The sequence below is a fragment of the Carya illinoinensis genome, chromosome 3, assembly GCF_018687715.1.
Source record: "Carya illinoinensis cultivar Pawnee chromosome 3, C.illinoinensisPawnee_v1, whole genome shotgun sequence".
Taxonomy (NCBI): Eukaryota; Viridiplantae; Streptophyta; class Magnoliopsida; order Fagales; family Juglandaceae; genus Carya; species Carya illinoinensis.
The window spans coordinates 561,655-586,156 of record NC_056754.1 but is presented as its reverse complement, the minus strand read 5'-3'; the positions used below and the strand labels follow the sequence as shown (position 1 = coordinate 586,156).

General features: G+C 37.0%; 4 protein-coding genes across 20 annotated transcripts; all 4 read left to right on the top strand.

Moving 5' to 3' along the window:
• On the top strand, positions 1-5,530 carry LOC122302240 (uncharacterized protein At2g33490). 13 transcript variants are annotated; one of them, XM_043113411.1, is made up of 14 exons: positions 44-186; positions 326-451; positions 1,246-1,351; positions 1,469-1,541; positions 1,844-1,918; positions 2,075-2,136; positions 2,208-2,276; positions 2,421-2,504; positions 2,872-2,900; positions 2,979-3,186; positions 3,296-3,529; positions 3,948-4,013; positions 4,163-5,170; positions 5,295-5,530. In XM_043113411.1, exons 4-13 carry the CDS (start codon positions 1,472-1,474, stop codon positions 5,108-5,110), a joined length of 1,845 nt encoding a protein of 614 aa, XP_042969345.1. In that variant the 5' UTR covers positions 44-186; positions 326-451; positions 1,246-1,351; positions 1,469-1,471; the 3' UTR covers positions 5,111-5,170; positions 5,295-5,530. The 13 variants fall into 13 exon arrangements, with proteins under 13 accessions (XP_042969339.1, XP_042969337.1, XP_042969335.1 ...); XM_043113405.1 differs by lacking the exon at positions 1,246-1,351 and having other exon boundaries at positions 1-195; positions 3,960-4,013; XM_043113403.1 differs by lacking the exon at positions 1,246-1,351 and having other exon boundaries at positions 1-195; positions 4,163-5,165.
• Positions 5,531-6,496: 966 nt separating this feature from the next.
• On the top strand, positions 6,497-9,686 carry LOC122302243 (probable inactive shikimate kinase like 1, chloroplastic). Of its 3 annotated transcripts, XM_043113413.1 has the most exons (11): positions 6,497-6,819; positions 7,554-7,600; positions 7,830-7,884; positions 7,984-8,056; positions 8,141-8,228; positions 8,492-8,574; positions 8,698-8,824; positions 8,963-9,041; positions 9,133-9,197; positions 9,298-9,386; positions 9,540-9,686. In XM_043113413.1, the coding sequence occupies exons 1-10, from the start codon at positions 6,582-6,584 to the stop codon at positions 9,364-9,366; spliced, it is 924 nt and encodes a 307-aa protein (XP_042969347.1). In that variant the 5' UTR covers positions 6,497-6,581; the 3' UTR covers positions 9,367-9,386; positions 9,540-9,686. The 3 variants fall into 3 exon arrangements, with proteins under 3 accessions (XP_042969347.1, XP_042969346.1, XP_042969348.1); XM_043113412.1 differs by having other exon boundaries at positions 9,298-9,686; XM_043113414.1 differs by lacking the exon at positions 6,497-6,819 and having other exon boundaries at positions 7,005-7,600; positions 7,819-7,884; positions 9,298-9,686.
• A 1,054-nt stretch (positions 9,687-10,740) lies between these two features.
• LOC122302239 lies at positions 10,741-18,359 on the top strand. 3 transcript variants are annotated; one of them, XM_043113398.1, is made up of 7 exons: positions 10,741-11,095; positions 11,879-13,664; positions 13,784-14,035; positions 15,266-15,346; positions 16,583-17,221; positions 17,631-17,664; positions 18,153-18,359. In XM_043113398.1, the coding sequence occupies exons 2-6, from the start codon at positions 12,402-12,404 to the stop codon at positions 17,658-17,660; spliced, it is 2,265 nt and encodes a 754-aa protein (XP_042969332.1). In that variant the 5' UTR covers positions 10,741-11,095; positions 11,879-12,401; the 3' UTR covers positions 17,661-17,664; positions 18,153-18,359. The 3 variants fall into 3 exon arrangements, with proteins under 3 accessions (XP_042969332.1, XP_042969330.1, XP_042969331.1); XM_043113396.1 differs by lacking the exon at positions 17,631-17,664 and having other exon boundaries at positions 10,742-11,095; XM_043113397.1 differs by lacking the exon at positions 17,631-17,664 and having other exon boundaries at positions 10,746-10,901.
• A 2,433-nt stretch (positions 18,360-20,792) lies between these two features.
• On the top strand, positions 20,793-21,964 carry LOC122302188 (zinc finger protein KNUCKLES). The gene has a single exon (XM_043113332.1). The coding sequence runs from the start codon at positions 21,116-21,118 to the stop codon at positions 21,563-21,565; it is 450 nt and encodes a 149-aa protein (XP_042969266.1). The 5' UTR covers positions 20,793-21,115; the 3' UTR covers positions 21,566-21,964.
• The last annotated feature ends 2,538 nt before the right edge of the window (positions 21,965-24,502 follow it).

The following is a 24,502-nucleotide window of genomic DNA, read 5'->3' as shown; positions in this document are numbered from 1 at the left end:
TCGGTGAATGACGTTATGATTTTCCTCTCTCTCTCTCTCTCTCTCTGTGATCTGTTACGAGTCGTTTTGACCCACAAAGAGCGAGCTTTTTTCTTCTTCTTCTTTCTTTCCTCCATATTCTTCTTCAATGTGGTAGAAGTTATCGAATTTAAAAGGCCCATACCACTCCACCCGTGGCTTTTGGAGGTGAAATCTGTATGTTTGTTTCTCTCGATTTTAATTCCCAGGGACAGGGGAAAGCGTATTTATTATTATTAATATTTAATTTCTAAGGGCGTCTGCGGTGGCTCTCTCTGTACCTGTTGTTTGCGGTCATTGTTCTTAGGGTTCGGGGGAAATGAAGTCCTCGTTGGGGAAGCTTCGCAGATTGGCACTGCACAAGAACGATGCCAAGGAGAAGACGGGATTTCTACCGTCTGCACACTTGGATGAGCTCGCTCAGGCTGCAAAGGTACTCCCCCAAACTGCCCTCTTAATCTCTCCCTCTCTGATAAAACTCAGTTAACTGTAATTGATTATGATTTTCATATTTCTTCAATTCAATGCTTTACTCTAATCGAAGGCTTCTTGAAGATAGCTCCGGGTTTACCTGGGGAAATAGATTCGGCAGTAAATAATTAAACATCTTTGCCTAAATCTCGGTAAAATATTGATTCTGTTAGCTGTGTGAAAATTTTGGGACAATTATACATGAAGATTCAGTTTAATTTATATTATTTTGAAAAGATTCTATACATCGTACTACTATCTCACTTAGTAAGATGTGGCACAAGTATCACCATTGAATGATATTGCTTCATTATTCAATGGTGATGAATGTACCACATCTTACTTTGTAGGATGAAGGTAGGATGGGAGTATGGTGTATAGCATTATTCTTTTAAAAAACATTCATTCAGCGAAATTAAGGTTTTTTATTAAGTAAAAATTATATTAATAGAAATCTAGGTGGAGCCAACGCTGAAACTAAGTAGTTTCTCATAATAGAATGGTCAGATTTTGTTTCAGAGTGGCTATGCATTCGTTATGGTAAATTGAGGAGATAATATTTAGCAGACAAAATAAGTTAATAATTACTTGCCTTGTGCCCTTCACGTGTGAATATTTCATTCAATGTGGATAATATTTGCTTTCCATTATCATCTCTAAATTGTGAATTGTTGTTGCGGAGTAATATCTTCCACATTTTCAACTTAGTATTATCTGCAGTGTGGGTGACTGTGATTCCCTCTTCGATTTATTTAGCTTGCAGGGTTAAACATAATGCCCAGCTATTGACAGTCACCCACACTGCAGATAATGTCATGGTTCTCGTCAGGAAAGGAACTTTATTGACAGCGTTTATTTCTATGTACTCCATCTATTATGCCCACCAATTCCTATGGATGGATTTTGATGTGCTATCTAGGTCCTTTGTGAAATTATTATTCTCATCAGTTTTATGTTATTCTTATTTTTTACTTTGCAGGACATGCAAGAGATGAGAAATTGCTATGATAGCATACTCTCTGCAGCAGCTGCTACAACAAATAGTGCATATGGTAACTATTTTACTATCTTCCATGAAAACTTACTTATTATATCTTGTAAAATCCAGTATCTTCCTTGATAACCTTATTCTGCCAACAATTTTTCCGGTTGCTTTTCTGACAAACTAGCGGGATGTGAGGTATAAACCAATTTAGATGTTCTGTATGAGCTATAATGTAGCAGCATGATAAGAACATCTATAAGCTATCGAGTATTTTTGGATATGCTTGACAGCTGCAGACCATATTGTCATATATTAATTGTTTAACTAAACATCATCGACTCTTTCATTTGACTCCATCTATACTTTCAGAATTCTCAGAATCACTGCGAGAAATGGGTGCTTGTCTGCTGGAGAAGACTGTATTACATGATAACAAAGAAAGTGGTAAGAGAACCAAAATTTGTTACTTTGTTTTCCTTCTCTTTTGTGAGGGGTGGGGGTGGATGGAGAATTCTTTTAGTGTTTTATTCATCAGATTGAATTTGAGGTGTTTTAAATCATTTATGGCTGGTGTTGTAATTGCTGCACATTTACCAACAGGTGAAGTTTTGCTAATGTTGGGGAAAGTGCAGTTTGAACTTCAAAAACTTGTTGATAGCTATGTAAGTACTTATTGACCTATCTTTTAGCTAGCACCTTCAGACTCATATTGACCTTTCTTTCCTTGCTTCAGCGCTCTCATATAATCTCAACAATCACAAACCCTTCGGAGTCTCTTCTTAATGAACTTCGAACTGTTGAGGTTTGTTCGTGTGCATCTCTCTCTCTCTCTCAATTATTGTTTGAGATACCTATACTTTTCTTACTTGGCTGTAAAAAAAGGTCCAAAATGAAGCATTTATAGTTGAAATGATGATTATGGTGATGATAATTGTTTTTTTTTTAGGCACCGGGTGTTAGGAACAACGTCCCGATTAATCCTGGGGGTGCACAGGCCCTTGGCAAGGAGTTTCTTGCAAATGCACCTTGGGTAATTCAAGGAGAAAATCCTCCAGTCCAATGGCCCCTAGAGATTGTTTGCACCCAAGAGGATTTAAACCTTAGACCTGGGGGGAGCATACCCCCAAGGCCAAGACCTTTACTACTTGAGCCAATCCCTAGGGGTTATGGTGATGATAATTGTAACACTGCACATCTATGGGAGGGTTGGGCAACAGCCATAGGCTTTCTCAGAGCCTTTTACCTTCAACTTAGTTGGTCTGAAAACCCAGTAATCTTTTGTTTACAAATAGGATACTATCTGTCAAACCAATTAAATGCTTCTGCATCACTAGCCCAGGAAGTTCCCCTTCACCTTGTATTATCTAGATTGACTGTCGTTTTGTTTTCCGGTGCAGGAGATGAAGATACAATGCGATGAAAAGAGGTCATGATGATTCTAAAATGATCAATTGTGTTGGATTTGAAAGCAAAATTTCTTCTAAATGTAATACATTGTGTGCAGAGATGTATATGAATACATGATGGCACAGCAGAGAGAAAAAGGAAGATCGAAGAGTGGGAAAGGTGAAAACTTTACTGTACAGCAACTGCACGCAGCTCATGAGGAATATACCGAGGAGGCCAATCTATGTGTTTTCCGGTTGAAATCTCTTAAGCAAGGGCAATCTCGAAGTCTTCTAACACAAGCAGCTCGTCACCATGCGGCTCAGGTTGTCTTTATATCTCTAAAATTCTCAAATTTCAATAACTTACAGTTGTTTTTATGAGTTTGAGGATGATGTGTCTCTTTTCCCTTTTTTTGTTCTACTTTGAGTTTAGTTGAATTTCTTTCGGAGGGGACTCAAATCACTTGAGGCTGTTGAGCCACATGTTAGATGGGTTACAGAACAGCAACATATTGATTACCAGTTCAGTGGACTTGAAGATGATGATGTGGAAGATGGTGAAGATGGTGAGGATGATGGCGAGAATAGCTATAGTGCTGGGGAATTGAGTTTTGACTATAGACGAAATAGGCAGGGGCTTGATGGTGTTTCCAGGAGTTCAATTGAGGTGAGTATCAATTGGATAATCTGTTTTTGTTGATGATACTATTTAGAGCCCAAAACTGACTCAGGACTTGTTTCTTTCTTTTCTTTTCGTATTTTGAGAGCGAGGGTGGGAGATTATATGTGGCCCCTTGATATGCCAACAAAATGGGGGCTATATTAGTTTTTTTATTTTTTATTATAATTGAATGTTTGGTAGTAAAAATTGGGCTGTATATGTAGAAAATATCTCAAGGGATGCAGGAAGTTTAAAAGTCATGGACACCATGGCTGTATGGCACCTTCCTCCCTGTAGATTCACCATTGGTGTGATGCCATAAATGATAAAAATGTAAACATTTTTGGCATTGTGATAATCATATGTCAGTCTGGACTTGTTTTCACTTCCATTATGCCTTTTTCGTGTGCCTATGATTTGATAGCTGATTACACAGGTAGATGAAGCCGGCCTTACGTTTCCCCAAGCTTTGACTAAGGAAAATGCAGAGGTACGCTACATGCCTTTACTTGGTATATATTTCTGGTGTAAAAGTACCGTCATTTAACTTTGAGCTTGCAAAAGACTAAAGTAACAAATATAAATCACATAACCAAAACCACAAATTTTAAATTTACGTCTTACACTTTCCTTGTGTAGATGAATCTTGACAAAAGCCAAGATGATCTCAGAATCTCAAGTAGAGAACCTAGAGTGGGTAGCCATTCGGCCCCAATATCTACAGAAAAGTTTGATCCAGTTGAAAAAGTAATAAATATGCAACCTTCATCTACTCGGAGGCCTAACACATATGTGTTGCCCACACCAGTTGATGCAAAGGCTTCAAGTTCATCAAGAACAAGTACTTCAGTTCCCCAGTTGATGCCAAGTGGACGCACCCACAATTTGTGGCATTCTTCCCCATTGGAAGATAAGAAGCATGAGAAGGATTCTGGTGATGGTGTGTCTGTCCTCAAAGAGAGCAACATTAATAATACCCCCATTGTGCTACCCCCTCCTTTGGCGCAGGGAATTTCACTTTCTCAGCTCGAGACAGTTAATGCTTCTGACAGTAGCAAAATCAAGCGACAAGCTTTTTCTGGCCCATTAATTGGTAAGCCGGGGTCAACAAAGCCTGTTTTATCTTCTAGTGGTCCCATTGCATCTGCTGAATTGCCCCAAGTAGTTTCTGGAATGCTTTCTCGGTTGCCAATTCCTCAGCCTTTATCTCCAAAAGTATCCCCAAGTGCTTCACCACCCCTTGTGTCTTCGCCCAAGATAAGTGAACTTCACGAGCTTCCTAGACCCCCAGGTAATCTAGCCTCCAAGCCGGCAAAATCTCATGGTTTACTGGGGCACTCTGCTCCATTGTCCTTCAGAAATCAGGAGCCATTTGGAATAAATAAAATTCCTTTGGAGGCGTCAATTGCGGCTTCTCCACTTCCAGTCCCACCATTAATTGTCCCTCGGAGTTTCTCTATACCCTCAAGTGGTCAGAGAGCGATGGCAATACAAGTCACAAAGCTTTTGGATTCTCCCCAAGTTTCAGGCAAGGCTGAAGAAGTTGCTTCACCTCCATTAACACCCATTTCCCTGTCAAAACGTTAAGCCTGCATCAAACTGTTTATGAAGCAGCCTCTCACTCTGGTCAAACCCAAGCTTGGTGTGGTAACATTTTGATCTTTTATATTGATGTTATATTTCAAATTCTTGCACAATAATAAGAATTTATTTTCTTGCATTAGTCATTGGGCACATCGTTATTTTTTCTTAATATCTGCAGCACATGCAGGTGAGAGCTAATATTTTTCCCCGTGGGTTGGCCTGGCGGAAGATTGTTTTTGGGTCATTGTCTTATTGTTGGGAACAGGTCTGTAAATATGACGTTTTATGTATGGTTTAGTTTCTCGTCCGAGTCTTTTGTCCATTGCTTGTTTTATTGATAAGGATGAGAACTAAACTCTAAAGTCAGTTGTGACATTTTAACATCTCACGATTATCTTCAAATGAAGAATTTTTGTTCATTTATACCAAGGAGTTCCAAATAGAGGGAGCAGAGCAACGACTATTTGAGGTTTCTCACTTTCTGCATTCATAAACATGTGTCTCAACATTGTTAATTTAATGAGTCTTCTCCAATCAAATTACATTTTTTTAAATAATTGATGATTCAACGCGGTATCAGAATAGTCATTCTTATATGAGCTACACTTGCATTCGTAAACCCCTATGGGTTGGCAGGCTCAAATGGTAAAAGGCTTTGATTTTGGTGGTATGTTCTGTCAAAATCTAAGGGTCAAATCTGTTCTTAAGTGCAAACAATTTCTACGAGCCATTGAAACTAGAATTTTCTCTTGAATTATTTGAGGTATATTTGTGAAAAATTTCTTATCAAGGATATGTGCACTTTCTGGATTAGTTGAAATTTTATTTTCGAACACTTGGTATCAGTAAAAAAAATTTAATTGTTCTTAATTTAAACCTGAATATACTATAGTTGTCAATTTAGATGTTCAGTTCTTTCTTAAAATAGGTGGGGGTTGGCGTACATACGAGGAGAGTATTAGATAATATAATTTAATTGATTAAATTTATATTTTTTAATCAATTTAAATTTTGAGATAATTAATGATTTAAAAAAGAGAGAATCTAAAATCGATTGTGTTCGCCGTCATCCTTCTACTCGTATTCTACTTTGGATCATACGCACAGTCGTTTATAATTGAATCAATCGGCCTATGGCTATCATTTTGAGTTCACATACAGGCCCAGGCTTGCAACCTAGGGCCTGGAAATTAAAGTCCAACAAAACCAAAAGTTTTTATTTGAGTTTTTGAAACTTTTATTTGAATTGAGTAAAAGAAATCTTTAATTAAGAATGTCAAAATGTCAGCCAATTTTATTTGTAAATATATATTTACATTTGTTTTTGTACGAAGAGCGAAAAAAAAAAAAAAAAAAAAAAAACTAGAGTTGATACAGTTTATACGGTTATGAGGTGGTGTCAATCATCAGTCCAGTGGTAGTTGCAAAAGCTGAGCGAGCCAAAGTGGGAAACCGATAACATTCGCAACCCTAGATGGAGCTTCTAACCTTGCACTCCTCCTGCGGTGGCCCCCAATTTCGTACTCCGTCGCTCCATTTTCAAGCAGTACCTCGGAGTTTCCGCCTCCCCAGCTTCCCACACTCCATATCCACTCGTCACAATCCCAGCTTCTTCCGCTTCCACCTACCTCTTTCTGCATCCCTTCCGTCTCGCGCTCCCTTCCCAAATTCTCTCTCCTCGAGTTGCTCTGTGGCCAACGATGGCACTCTCCGTGAGTCGCTTTCTACACCCAATAAGTTCTTTTTTCTCTCTCTCTCTCTCTCTCTCTCTCTCTCTCTCTCTCTCTCTCCCCCCCCCCCCCCCCCCCCCGGGCGGGGGCTTTCTCTCTCTCTCTCTCCCCTCTTTTTTTCCCGATTCCTTTGAATAATATTGTCATTATTGCGTTTTTTTTTGTAGGCGGGGAGAGTGATAGATAGAAACAAAAAATTATTATTATTATTATTATTATTTTGAGTTGTTTTTGCTTTATCAACCGTTGTTTTTTAGTTACAGAACTACTTGAATTGTTCAAGACGATTATAATTCTTTATTCTATACATATAGGCTCGTTTTCCTGATTGAAGTGTTGTTTGGATTTTGGTGGAATGAGTTTTGTTTCTCAGTAATTTACCTAAGTACACGTTATCAATATTTGTATCTTCTCTGAAATTTATCTCACTTGTTTGATTTTGGTTTTCTCGTTGGTGAGCCATAGCGTTTGTCCGCCTTATGTGTGCCAAAGTAAGTTACCATAATCACGTTGTCTCCATTATGGCAATTTACAGGAAAAAAGAACTAGCGACATGAGTAACCGTTTGCATATAATTGGATTGGATGGGGAAATTTTAGTCAACTTGATTTTGTGTTTTCACCATTCAAGGGTTGTGAAGTAACATATTATCAAGTTCTAACTCCCTTCCTTTTGTTTTACCCTTTCTCTTCTCTTCACTTTTGCCCAAATTAAAGTTTCAACGACAAAGGATGCTGTGATTGATCCCTCTTTTGCAGTGAAGGTGAGATGTCATTCCCTGCTGCCCAATCTTACAATGTTTTTTGTTCTTTTGGAAAAAGGAAAACAAAAATGACCCAATCTAAGAAAAGAAAATGCTTTGCAAGTAAGGGGGAAAGCTGGGAAATTTATTTTTTAATTGTTTCTGTGACAACCGCGGGGTGAGAAGAATTTACTCCTGTTAACGTCTTGTGGTTTGAAGTTCTCATTTTAACTGTTCAGTTTTAATTCAGAACAAAGCAATGGATATGTCCACAGAACTGAAAGGAACTTCAATATTTCTTGTGGGTAAGAATTACTGGAGACATAGCAATACCTTTTGATTCTTAAATCTCATGCTCATTCTGGCATATGTACTTTTGGTGTGGTGATTGCAATGGTGTCAAGGAATGAAAAGCTCCATAAAAACAAGTTTGGGGAAGCTTCTAGCGGATGCATTACGATATTATTATTTCGACAGGTATCATTCATTTTAAATTGAAAAGGCAGGAAATCAAGTAACTCCTACCAGCTAAACTTGTGTTTTGGGTTGTAATATACCCAGTGACAGTTTGGTTGAGGAAGCTGCTGGAGGTGCATCTGCTGTTAAATCTTTTAAGGAGAGCGATGAAAAGGGATTTCGTGAGTCTGAGGTATTTGTTTGAACTTTCAAGTGTACTTGTAGTTGCTTTCTGTTGTCTTTGTAATGAACCTCTAAGGCCTGTAAAGTTAGTTGTGTTCTAAGACAATTCCAAATAGAAGTGGAGTTCAACAATAGAAAGAACACATATGATCAATCTACTTATTAAGGCTGGCCGAGGCTCTAAAAGTACATTTACTAGATTTTTCAAAATATCTAACATACAAATTGCACAGTAATAAGTTGGCTTGTAATTGAACTGCCATGCTTCTGCAGACTGAAGTATTGAAACAGCTGTCATCCATGGGACGATTGGTGGTTTGTGCTGGAGATGGCGCAGTTCAGAGTTCTGCTAATCTGTAAGAATTATGCTACCACCAGTTCTGAATTCCCCACAATTAGTCTTTTGCACGGGAAACTATCACCATTAATGTTAGTTTCCTACTTATTCTGACTTCCTTTTGACATATATACATATATAGGGCGTTTTTGAGACATGGAATCTCAATATGGATTGATGTACCCTTAGACATGGTGGCCAGAGGGGTGTTTGAAAACCAGTCTCAACTTTCTGATTTGGAATTATTTGCTTCTGAAGCTTATTCAGAGGTCTCGACTTCCTATATATTGATTAGTCATATATCTGGCCTATTGTTTATCACAGTTGTTAATCTTTAAAAATGAAGGCAGTAGTTTTGATGCTCTTGGCCCTCTCAATCATTCACAAATTTGACACTTGATAGCCAGGTCTTGACTCAGTTAACAACTTTATATGAGGAAACGAGAGGTGGATATGCTACTGCAGATGCAACTGTTTCACTACAAAGTATATCCCCATGCATAATTTCTCACACTCATGCCATCACGCATTCAACTATATGTTCTTGTTGGTACTAAGAGCTTCTGATTCTTTGCAGAGGTTGCTTGCCAATTAGGTTATGATGATCTTGATGCTGTAACCACGGAAAACATGACTTTAGAGGTGAGGAGATATCGTTACAATGAGAACTTGCTTCGGTTTGCGAACTAGATTATAGGACTAAGCCGTGTCCTTTCTTGCACCGTATTTGCAAAAATTTCAGGTTCTCAAGGAGATTGAAAAACTGACAAGAGTTAAGAAGATGATGGAATCAGCAGCGAGACCCTTTTAGACAGCCACGGCTCTGCTCCTGTATGTAAATCAATTGGGGTGACAATCAACATTTCAACCGGATGTTATGGGATAACCATGCTAGAGAGTAGAGAGTTTTTTCTGCTTGTCTTGGTCAGTCAGCACCTAAGTTTTTTTCTGTGTTTGAGTAACGTGTAATATTTATGTGTACAGAAAACAAGCCCTTATTCAAATCCGTCAATACCGACTGCAGCAGTCCATATGAGACATTTATTGCTCGGTTTGTAAGGCCGTGAAGGACGCTAATTAGACTCAACATCTTCCAATCTGAACCTATTAATGATATTCAACATTCAAACCCTCCTTTCTCAAACAATTTCGTATCACCAATGCCACTCTTCAAATCATTAAGCAACTGGGGTTTGGGAAAGGTCGTATTATTGGCAAAATATTTAAATCAAAATAATACTACTATTAATATGAGGGCTATGTTTGGGTGTCAAATTTATCTCAAAGTGAGACCAACTACATTTTTAAGTTTTTATAAAATGTTAAATATATTTTAACCTATTTAATACATTTAGATATATCTTAATCGGATTTACAAAATATTATTATTTATATATTAATTTGGATAATTTAAAATCATCTCAACGTTGAAATGTAGCCTAAATGTTCATGTGGCTCGCACCAAAATAATAATGATTCTTAGTGTATTTTTTTTTTTTTTTTAAGTTTGAAAAGTTCTTTTTCCGCCCTCTTTTCCAACAGATTCACTTTACTCAAAAAACAATATATTTCATTTTTTACTAACTTGTATGAATACAGAGGCACACAATATATATATATATATATATATTTTATTGAATTGAATGCGTCTTATAAAGAAATAGATAGATACAATAGATCACAATGGAAAAACAAAGTAAATATTTCATGTTATTTTCTGACAATATAATTGATAAAAAATACCAAAAATAAGTGACAACCTTCTACATAAAATTCTTTCATACGACAGATTTATTTATGTGTATTATAAGTCTATTTATATTAGTGTGGTTTACTAACAATATTTTGTGGAAATGCAACTTGATATCCTTAGAATTTTTACGATTTTTTTTTTTTATTTTATAAATTGAATACATTTAAAAACAACACGTAGAATTTAATGTATTAATATTGAGATCTTCACTATTTACAGTAGTATGTAATCTTGTAAAGTTCAATAGATCTCTACCTAAATTATAAAAAATATTTTCAGGTTCAATTTATGTCTAAATTAAAATTTGAACAATATTTCTTTTTATATTAAAAAAAATCCATTGATTCAGCATTGATGAGTTATAATCGGGTAAAAGTAGAATAAGCGTGTATTTGTAAAAAGTTTCAGAAAATAAATAGTTTGTGGGAATTATGAACATGATGACGATGGTGTTTTGTTTTGGGATTATAAACATGGGGAAGAGAGATGGGTCTGCCTATCAGTCTTACAAAGCCATACCAAACCCTCGCCTTCACCTTCACCTTTTCTTCCCTTGCTACCTCTTTATCTTTCGCCTCATTCGTCTAGACCCAGTAAGAAGAAAATTTCATCGAATCATTCAACACCCCTTTCATTTTTGCTCTTTCCCATTTCTCTTACCTAACTTTGATCTGATTTTATATTATTTTAAATGGTTATCTGATCTGAGGATTGGATTTAATTTGACATGGGAGATCACTGAAATGATTTGGTTACTGGGTTTGTCTTTGATCATAGGCCTTCATTGGTGGGTCTCTTAATTGAATTAAATATGTGAAACCAACCCTTATTTTTTTGTTTGTTTGTCTTAGTTGGTGATTTTGGTGATCAAGATGGGGTAATGCTGTGGTTAGTTTGATTCTGCCTTGATTTGATCGTTTTTGGAGGAATTGTGATTATATAGGTCTGTGAAAACTGGAATATATTATTACTTTTAATAAAATTCAAAATAAACAAAAGAAAAGGAAGAAACAAATGCTTCTAGTTTTAGTAGATTATGAATTAGGAGCTTAAGGTTGGTAGTTTCATGGTGAATAGTATGAGTAACCCCTCGTGAGTTCTTGACGTAGTCATTGGCTGATTGTTTAGAGGGAACGTTTCTGGGTTATTCAATATTCCGCGGTTCGCTTGAGAATTCTGCTTTGATCGATTTAATTAACATGCAGCTTGTTTTGGTTTCTGATGTGTTGCTGTCCTTTTCTTTTCCTTGCATCTAATTGCAAGAGAATGCCACAAATTTCAAATCAGTTCTAGAGGCATGAATAGGCTACATTGGAAGCATCTCATATGTGATCCCCCCTCCCTTTTATGGGTTGTTTTCGTCGTCCATTGAGAGTCTGCTTTTGTCTTTTAATTTCCTTACTTCGATTTTATTATCTTTAAAATTCTGGTGTGAATCAAAAACATGTCTAGCAAGTTTTTTATGATTTCCTATGTCGATCACTTTTAGAATTCTATGATTTATTTGCATTTGATCAATGAAAAAGGAGCTGAAACGGATCAATTTTTTGCTCTGGCTGTGTCAATACAGAAAGATGGCAATTCAGATACGCATGTGGCAATAAGCCAAAATCTTGATGCCGATGTGTTTCAGGCTTATGCATTGATTCTTTCAGCAGCCATGAGCTCTGTATACTGGTGTGGTGGTCGGAAGATCTGTGCCGCTCGCGATTTTTGGATAGTTATTATGTGCTTGGGTCTCTCTTTGCATCCTTTTAAGGGAATGGGAGTAGAAATGTTGGGAATGTGGATGCCAGTGGTAGATACATAGTATTTTGCTTCTCTCTAGATTTGAGGATCAATGCTGTTGGCGTGAATGTAGCAGAATTGGTGGAGCTTATCTTTTTATCAAGTAACTGTGCCATGCATGTGTTCATTAGATTATATTAACGCATTTTTGTTGATTAGAAAACTCACTGGAGAATGGTGAATTCATACAAGTGGTGGGGGGTGAATGAAAACTAAAACTGCACCTTAGAAGGGAAAAAGAGAAAGGCAAGTCATTAAGCTCTTCTTTTAGATAGGATACGCATTAGTTTTTGCAAATACTACTCATGGGCTTGCCTCAAGTTCCCTCAAGTGAAACTGGTGAGGAAGTTGAAGCAGCCTCGTCAGGTACATTTTTGAAGAATCCACCTCGATTTACTGATGTGAGCACCTCTGATATGGATGGAATGCACAGTGAAAGCATGAGCCCATCTACTGGGAATCCACCTTTCTCTTCTAAGATAGATTTCTGCAGTAATACCTGCTTGGAGCTTGCAAAAGTTAATGAAGACTCGTCTAAGTTTAGAGGGGCAATGGAAGTTACTTCCAATATTCATGGTATGAGAATTGGTTCAGTGGATAAAGGTGGTTGGTTCACTACTAAAAGCGGACGGAATATTCAGAACCCTGTTTCTAGGGTCGTGGGTTTTAGATCAGGTGGAACAAGTTCTCTGACTAATGGCCATGTTCATTCTTCCGTGAAGAATAATGTCACACTTAATGAAACCGAGTGTAGTGGATCGCTAGTCAGGAAGCGATTGTTGTCTCCATTGAGTAGCATGCTTTCTCCAGATCAATTTAATGGCGATCATTTAGACATTGGGTGCAGAAACATTCAGGCAAACTCACCTGCCTTGAATGATAGTTTTAGCATTTCTTTTGCAAAAGATAATAAGAAAGCAAATGTGGGTAGCCAAAACCATCTCACCTTGACAAGTTTCTTGGAACAGAAGAACACGCTGAACAATAATGGCAGAAAGGAGTCCACGTTATTCACTGATGGCCCCTTGCTGGAAAACAAAGAACCACCTGATTGTAGTAGTTTTTTTCCTTCACCTAGTCTTGATCACTTCAAAGAATCAAGTAAGATAAGGTCTCAAAGTGGGGCAATATCGATATCTCCCAAAATGGTCGTCTCCCCTTCACTTTCTTTGTCACCTCTTGGTCCTAAGTTTTCTGAAAGAATGAAAACTGCAGGAGGATGCAGGACTACCGAGAACAAGAGGGAGAACAGTCATTTAACATTAAAAAATATAGAACAATCATTTGGGAGATCTGACAAAGGTATTATCCTTGCCCGTGAAGAAGAGGATTATAGGCTTGGCAGTAAATCATTTGAAGAGATTTGCATTTTGCAAAAAGAGTTACGTCCATCTTCCTTGGAAAGTAATACCGATGTAAGTTGGCCTTTTCCCCAAGAGTCAGCTCCAACCTCCCAATGCGTGAGACTCGTTAGAAGTCTAAGTGGACTTCCTGTTAGGAGGTCCCTGGTTGGTTCATTTGAGGAATCTCTATTGTCTGGTCGGTTCTTATCTGGAAAACTCTGTCAGGTTAGCAATGATTAAATATTGCGCAAGTGATTTTGTTTGTATCCTATATTGAGTTTTTGGAATTTATTCTTCGCAGACATCAGAGTCCGCTGCTTATTGTTGGCATCTTATTTATGTAGAGAATTGATGGTTTTCTAGCTGTGCTAAGCATCACTGGAGGGAATTTTTCACCGCAATCAAGGAAGCTTCCATTTTCGGTAACCAGTGTAGATGGAGACTGCTACCTGCTGTATTATGCATCCATAGATCTCACGGGTAATTCATCATTGAACAAGTGCAGAGGCCAAAAACTGAAACAAAGACTTAACAATGATGATTCACAAACTGTGAAGAGACGCCTGCGCATTCCTATGAAAGGGCGCATACAACTGGTACTTCACTTATGTCTTGAAAATGATTTATGAACTCTTGTATCACCAATATGACTTTTGTATTAAACATGACAACAATTGTAGTTTCTGTCCGAATTATTGCTGCACCTTCTAATGATTGTCTGGTTTATAGACAAGGTATTGCAGTACAACCTTCTTTCACCTAGCCAAATTTAAGTCATAGAGCCTTGAATAGCCAAGTTGATGAGATTATCTTTCTTAATTTCATTGCATAATTTGCATCCATTGAAGATTTGGCTATTCTCATGGCTTATGACATATAATTCTTATTTATTTAACTGGTAGTTACAAAGTAATCTAACATTTCTGCATATTTGTTAGGAATACTTCAGTGAATCAATTGATAGAATGTAGTACTGCGTATTTTTCTTTTGATAGTTAATAGGAGTTTTATTACCATAAATAGGCATAGCCCAAGTACACAGGAAGTATACAAGAGGAAATACCTACATATTGCATATTTAAACAAATATTGATCTTTTAGTTACAAGTGGTTGCATTGCCATAAACTTTTAGGTAAAAAAGTACCCCAAATATGGAGTTGTTGGCAATTCGTGGAAGTATGTGGGAATATTGTGTTATTTTTTTGTTGCTTTCATGCTTCCAAGAACATGTCTGTTTTTATCATAGAGCAATCAAATTTGTGCGATTTTTTTTTTTTATTGGCACCAGTGTTCGGGAATAGCATCCCGACTAATCCCGAGGGTGCATAGGCCCTCAGCAAGGAGTTTCCCGCAAGTGCACCTAAGGTAATTCAAGGGAAAAATCCCTCAGCCAATGGCCCCTAGAGGTTGTTTGCACTCAAGGGGATTTGAACCTTAGACCTTTCTTTGCTTTTTTTTTTTTTGGGGGGGGGGGGGGGAGCATACCCCCAAGCTCAAGGTTTTTACCACTTGAGCCATCCCCTAGGGGTTTTGCGTGAATTTTTAAGTGGTATGTTTGCATTGGTCTATCTTTTTTGTTAACAAGATCTATTTTTATGGGTAAAACAATCATGTAGTACTGTATAATAAGTTGATGAGTAATTGTTTGCTTTTTCTTCCTTTTTTTTCTTATTGGAATATTTCTTCATGATTGATATTGCATGAAATGATTGTGTCCTTTTTTTTCTCAGTTTTGTAGAAGAGTTCTAGAAGTATTATTTATAATGGTTGCAACATATGATGATGTTTGAAGATGTTTACTACTAAATTGAATTGCTCTCCACAGGTTCTCAGCAATCCAGAGAAGACACCTCTTCACACTTTCCTTTGCAACTATGATTTGAGTGACATGCCAGCTGGTACCAAAGTAAGATGAGCTCTGATCCCCAAGTATGGATTGAATGAGTGCTGTGACTCATTTGAGATTTTGGATTTATTATTTCTCATTTCAAAGATATGATATCAAATTTTAGCAGTGGCCCGAAAACTTCCACCATTTGCATGACAATAATTTACTTAAATATAACATTATTAGAATGTTTCATGCAGTCTTTTCTAATTTGACATCTGAGGTTAGCGACCTGATGGCTTCGCAGACTGTCCTTCTTCTTACCTTTGAACATATATTTTCTTTTTCTTTTCTTTTTTTTTTTCTTTTTTTTTTTTTTTTGCTCTTTTGTTATTGTGTCTTCTAGTTTTCTCTGTGTCTTACTCTGGTGCAATAGATATTGCTAGTGCTTGTGTAACCCCACTAAAAAGCATGGTTATCATGAAACTGTCTTTAGTGCTTGTGTATTGCAGGTGCTTTGTTGCTTAAGACCATATTAAGTTTGAAATAATTTATCCTTGTATTGATGATTGCCAGTTTCATCAACTTAAGAGCAGATTTGTTCTCTTATTTATCTTTTTGGCTCCCAAACGTTCCGAAAGATGTGGCTTTTCTTTTGAATATCAAGACATCACCAGTTTTATTACATAGATTTGGACATGCTACATCCATATTGTTGAGTTGTCAATATGGACATACTATGGGGCCGGGGTTGTGTTAATGAAACTGTTGAGTTAGCTTGTAGGATCAGCGGGGTCATATAAAAAACTATTACTCTAGACCATTGGTTATAAAATTGCTGTTATAGTCGCAGTCTCAGATGCACTTTCAGAATTGTTGGGCATCTATAGATTCTATACAAGAAATAAATTCCAGTGTGGCTATACTTCCTTTCCTGTAGCAAATAATTTTGGCTTGCAGATTTTCATGTTGACCTAATTTTATTAAATTAATAATATTTTCATGGTTTTGAGATTCTAAATTTGAAGTTTTGTCTTCTAATTTGCAATTGGTGGATAGTATGTCCTTTAAGATTTCACTTACATTTTATGACTGTACATGCAAATATCATTTTTTATTATATGTGCATCTCTCTCTCTCTCACACCCCCCCCCCCCCCCCCCCCCCCCCCCCCCCCCCAAAAAAAAAAACACCAAAACCACCCCCTTTTTAATGAGCTGAGGGTGGGGAATATTTAATGGTGCATCTATCTTTTGTATGTACCTGGTAATATACTGTGAATCTTCTGAGTTCCTTTTCTTTAAATGTAAGTAGACATTCTTGCGCCAGAAGCTCACCCTAGCTTCATCAAGCTCAAATTCTGCACAGTTGAAGCGAGGGAATGTAGATATAGACAGTAAAGTTATAGACAAGGGGGCTCCGGCCTTGCAGAAAAGCCATCCCATATGGTTTAGCAATGAAGTAAGGAATACAGGAGTTGACACTGTACATGCAGTGAGATCCATAGATAAAAAAAATGAAATTAGTGGAAGTGAAGACTCGAAATTGGTTGATTCAATGGATAAAGGGGAGCTGTGTGAGCAATCCCTTAATTTAGGAGGGCTAAGTGACCCATCCTTCTTGTTTGAGCCTCGTTGCGACCCTGATCAATGCCAAAAGATTGAGGGGAAGGACAGCGGCTGTGGAGGTAAATGCCATGAGACTCTCAGGAAATCACATGGTTGTTCAAAGGCCAACGAGAATGCTGCTGGTGCCGGTGCTCTTCGCTATGCTCTTCACCTCCGTTTTATTTGCCCTTTCCTAAAAGATTGTTCAAGGTCAGTTCATAGATGCAAATCTGATCTTCTATCCGTACAAGAAAATAAGGATGTGAAAGGGGTGCGTAGATTCTACTTATACAATGACTTAAAGGCTGTGTTTCCTCAACGCCATTCAGATACTGATGAGGGCAAGGTATGTGCTTATGAATTCACATATAGTATGGCTTTAGAGTGCCTTTTTACCCTAAGGCATTCTAAGAATCCTCTTTTGATACATGGTGTGAATGCTAGCTAGGAGTGCATTGGTTGATTGCTTAAACTCATCTTTCTTGCATACTATGGGGAGGGCTTAAACTCTATTTAATTGGTTGTTTTACCATCACCATGTTTGTCTTTTTGTTATATGTAATAAGTTTACCATGTTTGGTAGATCTCAATGATCATTTGATTTTTATTGCTTCAAAACCATAATGGGTTATAAGCTGTTTCCTGCTTCAATAGTTCAGACATTGTCGAGTTGCTGACCTGCTTTCTTATTCTTTTTTAATCAAGTAAAAGTGTAATATTAAATGTTCTCATCTTTCTAATATTTTCTAATATAGGAGGAACAGATGTGTCCTGAAAGATTGTGAAGTGGTAATCTTTATTAATTCCCATTTTATTTATATCTAAGAATGTAAAACAGTGGTATGAAATGTTCTTTTCTTATGACATTAAATAATTGTTGCTCAACGTAAGAATTCCGTGGCAAAGCCTAATGTGTCCAACTTCTATCCTAAATTTAACCTGTATAGAGAATCAGTCACTTCGCATATGATTTTTAAGATCAACGGGACTTTGTCTAGCTTGAGTAGTTTGCTGGAACAATGTGAGCCCAGCAGTCTAGTAGGTCATGTTGGCTGAAAGAACAGCAAATAGCAATGGTAGTAGAATGCTCTCCCTCGGTTATCTAGATGGGGGTGAGCCTCACCAAGAGGCTTTTTTAAGAAGAAAGATTTTGCATTTCTTTGTGGAGACTATTATTTTCACATGACGTATTACAAGGAAGCTTTTGATATCTTGGTCATTAATTTAGCTCTTCTGTAAGTCTTTGACATTTTTTTATTTTTTATTTTTTATGGCAGCTGAACGTGGAGTATCATTTCCCCGAAGATCCGAGATACTTCGACATCAACTGAATGTCTCTATATTAAATAAACCTCGCCAAAAGCAAGAAAATCCTATTTGCTGTGTCCATAGTTATCTCATCTGAAAAACACACTAACCCAAATTTATTTGCTTGTAAAGAATTAGATTCCATATAATTTGATGTTTAAATACCATCTTTATCATGCCCTGCCCCTGATGGAAGATATATATATGTATGTAAATTGTAATGTATATAAGAGTCGAGGGAGTAGCCTAACCGATAGATAAGAGTCTACAATAACATTACTCCAAAGTCTCAGACACACCCACTTGGGATCTGTTACTATAATTAGGTGGAGTGGGGGCTCTGAGTCGACTCCTCTCCTCTCCTCTCGCTATTTAGTATTAACTATAGGTCCTGACTGACTGCAACTCCCCAACACTCTTTCTTCTTCTGAAAAACAAACATCACTCTGTCATTCACTTCCATCACCTCTCTCTCTCTCTCTCTCTCTCTCTCTCTCTCTCTCTCAAGAGGTCTACTCTGACTTGCCCCTTCATAATATTCTCTCACCAACCCCAATCCAACCGGCCAACGTCTCGCATCTTATGCCCCATGCATCCTCTATATATATGAATCTCTCACATTTAGCTTCCATTCTCTTCCTTAGAATTAAGGATTATTACTTTCTTTTTTCAATCAAATTCCTTCCTACCAATCACCTCTCTCTCTCTCTCTCTCCCACAGTGGCGGAACCACATGCATCATGGCCCCCCAAAATTTTTTGAAAAATAAAAATATATCATAATTTTTATTCATAATTTTATAAATATGGAAAATGGCCCCTCCAAAAAAATTTATAATCTATATTTATTCTATAAAATTTTAATATGCTTATAAATATGTTTTCAATTTTTTTTCCCTATAGTCTCAAAATTTTGTATAATTTCTATATATTATTTATTTTTAAGAGTGGTCTCACTAAAATTAAATCAAAATTAAGTTTAAGAGAAATAATAAATTTATTAATATGGATTCCAAAGTTTTTTATTATACAATATTAGGCTTCTTAATTTAGAATTCAAAATAAAAATACAAGAAAAATCATTTAAGATTAGTGATGTATATAGAAAATAGTTGAGAGGTTCTATCTTCTAGATTTCATTGAGCAAGAAAAATCTTATTTAAGGCCTCTATTATAATAATATATACTTAATGTGACATGAAAATATACAAAGTTTACATAAAACTTAATAAATTAGCATATATATAAACTAGAATGAAAGATGACATTCTAAAAAATACTTGATAGTTTATATGAAATAAATACATTCTAAATATTTTATTTTAAAAATAAAAATAAATAAATATTATTTCACGAAATATTATCATAAAAAACCTGAAATATATATTAAGATGTTTAATTTTTAAAATTTTATTTTTAAGTGTAAATTATAAATTATCGAAATCTAATTTAATATATATTTATATTTTTATCATTTTTAAATTTAAACGTATCGAAAATTTGGCCCCCTCGTAAAAATTCCTAGTCGGCCACTGCTCTCCCACCATCCCTGGCTCCCCCTGCCTTGCCCACGATTACCTCCTTCCTGTGGGTTCCCCACCTATCCTTTTACCACACGTGTCTCCTCTGCATTTGCTGGCCCCATCCAAGTGGACGAGCCCTTTTAGTCACCTTAGGCTGTGCTCATGTGCTGTCGATGAGAGAGAGGGAGAGAGAAGAGCAGCCGATTGATGATTCTGAGCACAGAACCAACACTCGCTAGCTAGTATCTGCGCTTAGAAAAAGGAGGGATGGTGTTTCCACTTCCTGTCCTTTACGTGTCAACCCCTCTCTCCCCATTCTTTGATCCCTTTTCTTCTTCTTTTACGCTTTTGCCCCCTCTTCTCTCTCTAATGTTTTGGGTGGATTTTTTTAAAAATAGTACGATATATTGGTCCCTGCATCATCCATCAGTTGTTGTAGGTGATGGGACAATGAGGACCTTTCCTTTGTGTATCAAATTCTAGGCCGTACATGCGTCTCATCCACTTCCATCAAGATGAGCTCATGGCCTCTCTCTCTCTCTCTCTCTCTCTCTCTCACTCTCATGCCCAGGGAGAGGCCCCCATGCCCACAAGTCTCACCAACAAAGCAAAAGAATCGTGTGGGTACGCTACTTTTGCTCATATACCTGTAGATTTTTTAGCCTTACCTTCCCAAAGGAGCCACCTTTCCCTCTTCCGTTCACAATGTAACATATATGAGCCGTCTACCAAAAGATCATGAGCACGGGAACCACCATCACCACTACATATATGATTAGCCATCAGGACTTCTTGTCCAATTTTCTGCACTTGTATTAATACGTACCTGCCTGTCTCGTGTACTAGCTAGGGCCCAAATGTTTCAATTATTGGCATGATTTGACATGCAATATTGTATGCTATTTTATATATATATATATATATATAAGGAAGCTAGGAATGGAATGGAATGGAATGTGTTTCATCGAGCATATATATGAGTTAAAATGAAGATGATGGGCTACACTTATCGTTAAGTAGTTATATGAGTTAGATGAGATCACATCCATCTGAAATAACATTGCACACATGACTTCAGCCTTGCATATTGCAGTACTAATTAATTAGCAGTAGTAGTACTGATTTATCGCATGCTTAATTGTCATTAATTGTAAGGGATGTTAGATGCATGGGGAGATGGGGGAGAAACAAACCAAAACCATGCAAATCATTAGGGGTAGTCCCGTCATTTCACTCGCAACCAATCATATTCCTCTAACCTTCTGCACCGATAAAAACAAAACCCAAAACCTCTTATAAACCTCGCTCCCCCTCCCCACATCCAAGCCCTCTCTCTCTTTCTGTTTCTGTTTCTCTCTCTCTCTCTCTCACTCTCACTCTCTTTCTGCTCTGCGATTCTCTAAACTTTCAATGGCAGACCCAGCTATCTACGACTTCCTAAACCATCCCACCAATGCTTCCTCAAAACCCACCAGAAAGCCAACACAGAGACAGCCCATGACAGCTTCCTCGTCTCGCTTATTCCCTTGCCTCTACTGCCCTCGCAAGTTCTACACCTCCCAAGCTCTCGGTGGTCACCAAAATGCCCACAAGCGCGAGCGAGCTGCCCTTCGCAGAAGCTACCCCACTGACCGCTTGGCTAGCTCTCTCCTCCAGACCGAACCGCCTGCAAACCCGGTCCCACCTTTTGTGGAACAGTTTTGGCTCGACCCCATTCAGTCCACCCACCACTTTAACCGCGCCTCAACCTCAGTTCCTCTTGGTGGCCTTCATGGAAATGCAACTCCAGAAGCTCTCTCTCCAGTCTCCTCTGATGCTACTCATGACCACGTAAACCTTGACCTCACCCTTCGCTTATAAATGTCTCTAGCTTTTAAGACAAACCAAAACAAACTTAATGAAGTGTTTTCTTCGTTATTTTTCCCCCTGTTGCTAACCTTTTGGGAGTAGTTCTGGTTTGGTGGGTTTTGAACCCTTGAAGTGAGTAATTAAGAAGTGAGAGTACGTTGAAATAGAGAGGCTTTTAGCTAATGGGAGAAAGAGTTGGAGGGGAGGCTTTTGCTTTGCGTATAAGAAGGTGATGGAGGGATTGATGATCAGTTTAAGGGGTTTTTTTCGGGGATTAGTTTTAAAGTTGATTCAGAATTGGTAGTTTTACATATCTATTTATGATGTGTTTGTTTGGGTTTTGGAACTCTGGAATATTGACATGTTTATTTGGCTTTAAGTTTTGAAGTTGATGCATCTTATGCTCTGATCTCTTCTTTCTCTTTGTTCGAGCTGGTTTTCAAAGATGCAGATTCTGATGATCTGTTGATTGTGATGGCCATGCATGCATATCAAATAATTAGTTTTCATACCATATATATATATACTCTCTTTTTTTTTTTTTTACCTATTATTCCAATGTTCCCTTTTAATATACATATATATATATTCACCATACCTGGGCTTAATTATGCCTACGGGATCGTAATTAATAAGCTCATGAGTATTAGAGGCCATGCTCTCTCTCTCTCTCTCTCTCTCTCTCTCTCTCTCTCTCTCTCTCTCTCTCTCTCTCTCTCTCTCTCTCTCTCTCTCTCTATATATATATATATATATATATACACAGAGAGAGAGAGAGAGAGAGGGACACGGAGACACACACGTACAGTGCGCTAGCTGTGGGCGTGGCCGTACCCATCAAACTTCGTGACCACGGCCAACATGATAAAACTAACTCTGGCCAAAGTTCTTGTTGCTCGTCGACAATCGATCGTTTCAATTCCAAAAAAAAAAAAAAAAAAAAAGCATTTCATCCCTATCATTTCATTAATTTATTGTTATTATTTTTCTTTTTTACAAATGTTCGTTTCGTTACATCTAGATTCATGTAATTATATGTATTGTCCCCCCACAAAAATTAGCTAGTCATCTATGCGGCATATATAGCAATATATGAGAAATATATTTGTAGTCTTGAGAATTTGCAAGTCATCTTTACTCTTTTTTAAAAATGCAGGCAAGAATAAGATCTACGTAAAGAAATTAATTTTTTAATAATAGATTATATTCTTTTTCAAAAAAAAAAAAAACGTAAACCTTGTATGCTCTATAATTGTATCTAGTGTTTTTTACTATATATATATAATCCCTCTGTGATTGTAGTTTGAGTGCAATTAATGCAAGTTCGAATTAGTTTGATTAAAAATTAGAAGCTAGCTAGATTTTTTTTTCTCCTTTTTCTTTGAGTTTTTATGTTTTTAGGCTAATTACATATTGAGGCTTAAGGTTTCAATTGAAAAAGACTTAAAAATTGAATATTTTAACAGTATTTTATTTAGACATTACATAGATGAGATGAGATAGATAAAAATTAAAAAGTGAATAAAATATTGTTAAAATATAATTTTTATTTTAATATTTAAATAAATTAAATTATTTATAATATTTTGTAAGGGAGTTTAAAAAAATTATAATAATTATATAAGATGGTAACCAAACCAGGCCGTGGAAAAAAGAATAAAGTGGAAAGAATCTTCAAAATATTTGTGTACATTATATATATATATATATATATATATATAATATGCATGTGTATGTGCATGTTCATGATCATCATGGATTACGAGTGATCATTAAAGCAGGAGTGGACGGCTAACATGATATCCAAGTGATTCATGACAATGATAAAATGGATGGACGTACGTACGGGTGTGATGTTGATTTGATAATCAGTAAAGAGTAGTGAGTCGAAATGGTCGCCTGGCCCTTCATGCATGCATGCATGCCCAACATAGATATATTAGATAGATAGATAGGTGATTGAATAGTATATATATATATATATATAATCTGTGGAGTCGACATACTCAAAGGCGCGCGGGAGAATTTGTCTTTCTGCGCTCGGCTGATGATGCAACACCCGTTTCGTACATAAACCATCATCTTATCTATGTGAGAGATGGATCATGTTTGAGCCCCGGCCACGGACTTTTAATATATATACTAGTAAGGATGTTACGTGCAAGTGCCCGTTGAAAGTACCATTTTCATGCTTATTGCAAGTGTCGGTTTTAAGAGGTTAATGGTAAATGATAGATTCTAAAGAGTTTTTGCTCATCCTCTCAACATCTAATGCAATCGCTCCATCTCTCGGGAAATCAATCTTCTTCTCCATCACTTCCCTCAAACTCAGAAGCTCCTTCACTAGATGCTTTTACTCTTCTGGCAACACTGCCATTTCCAAGTGATTGTTTAGAAAGAAACCGATTTCTATACAGCTTGGACCATACCATATAATTCTGGAAAGGATATTCTCCCTACAAATGACATTTCTCAAATCAAAAATTGGTGTGCAGGTGATCTTTTCTTTATGGGAAAATAGACAGTTTTTATGGACCATAATCACAATGGACTGCTTTGCACAGAGGCCAGATCAGCAAGGTCATAATAAATTTTACATACCAGCCTTCTGTGTGACTGTGATGCCCCTAAAAGCAGGCTTAAAGAATTCTTGTAAGAGAAAAAAATACCTAGTTTTAATAATATGAACAATGTTACTTTTCATCCTAAATCTTGTCGTCTTCAGTTACACACGGTGACATGCCACATCATCAAGTGAGACTGAGGATGATAGGGATTGAGATGAAGATTGAAGAGAATTACTGTAATTGTATAAAAGCAATGAGATTTTATTTTTCCAATTCGCCATAGCTTCTGTTCGCCATCCAATAGTATGAACACCAGATCGATCATATGAGGTTCAGAAACTAAATATGGAGTTTAGGAATAAATTTGGAGGCTGACACATGA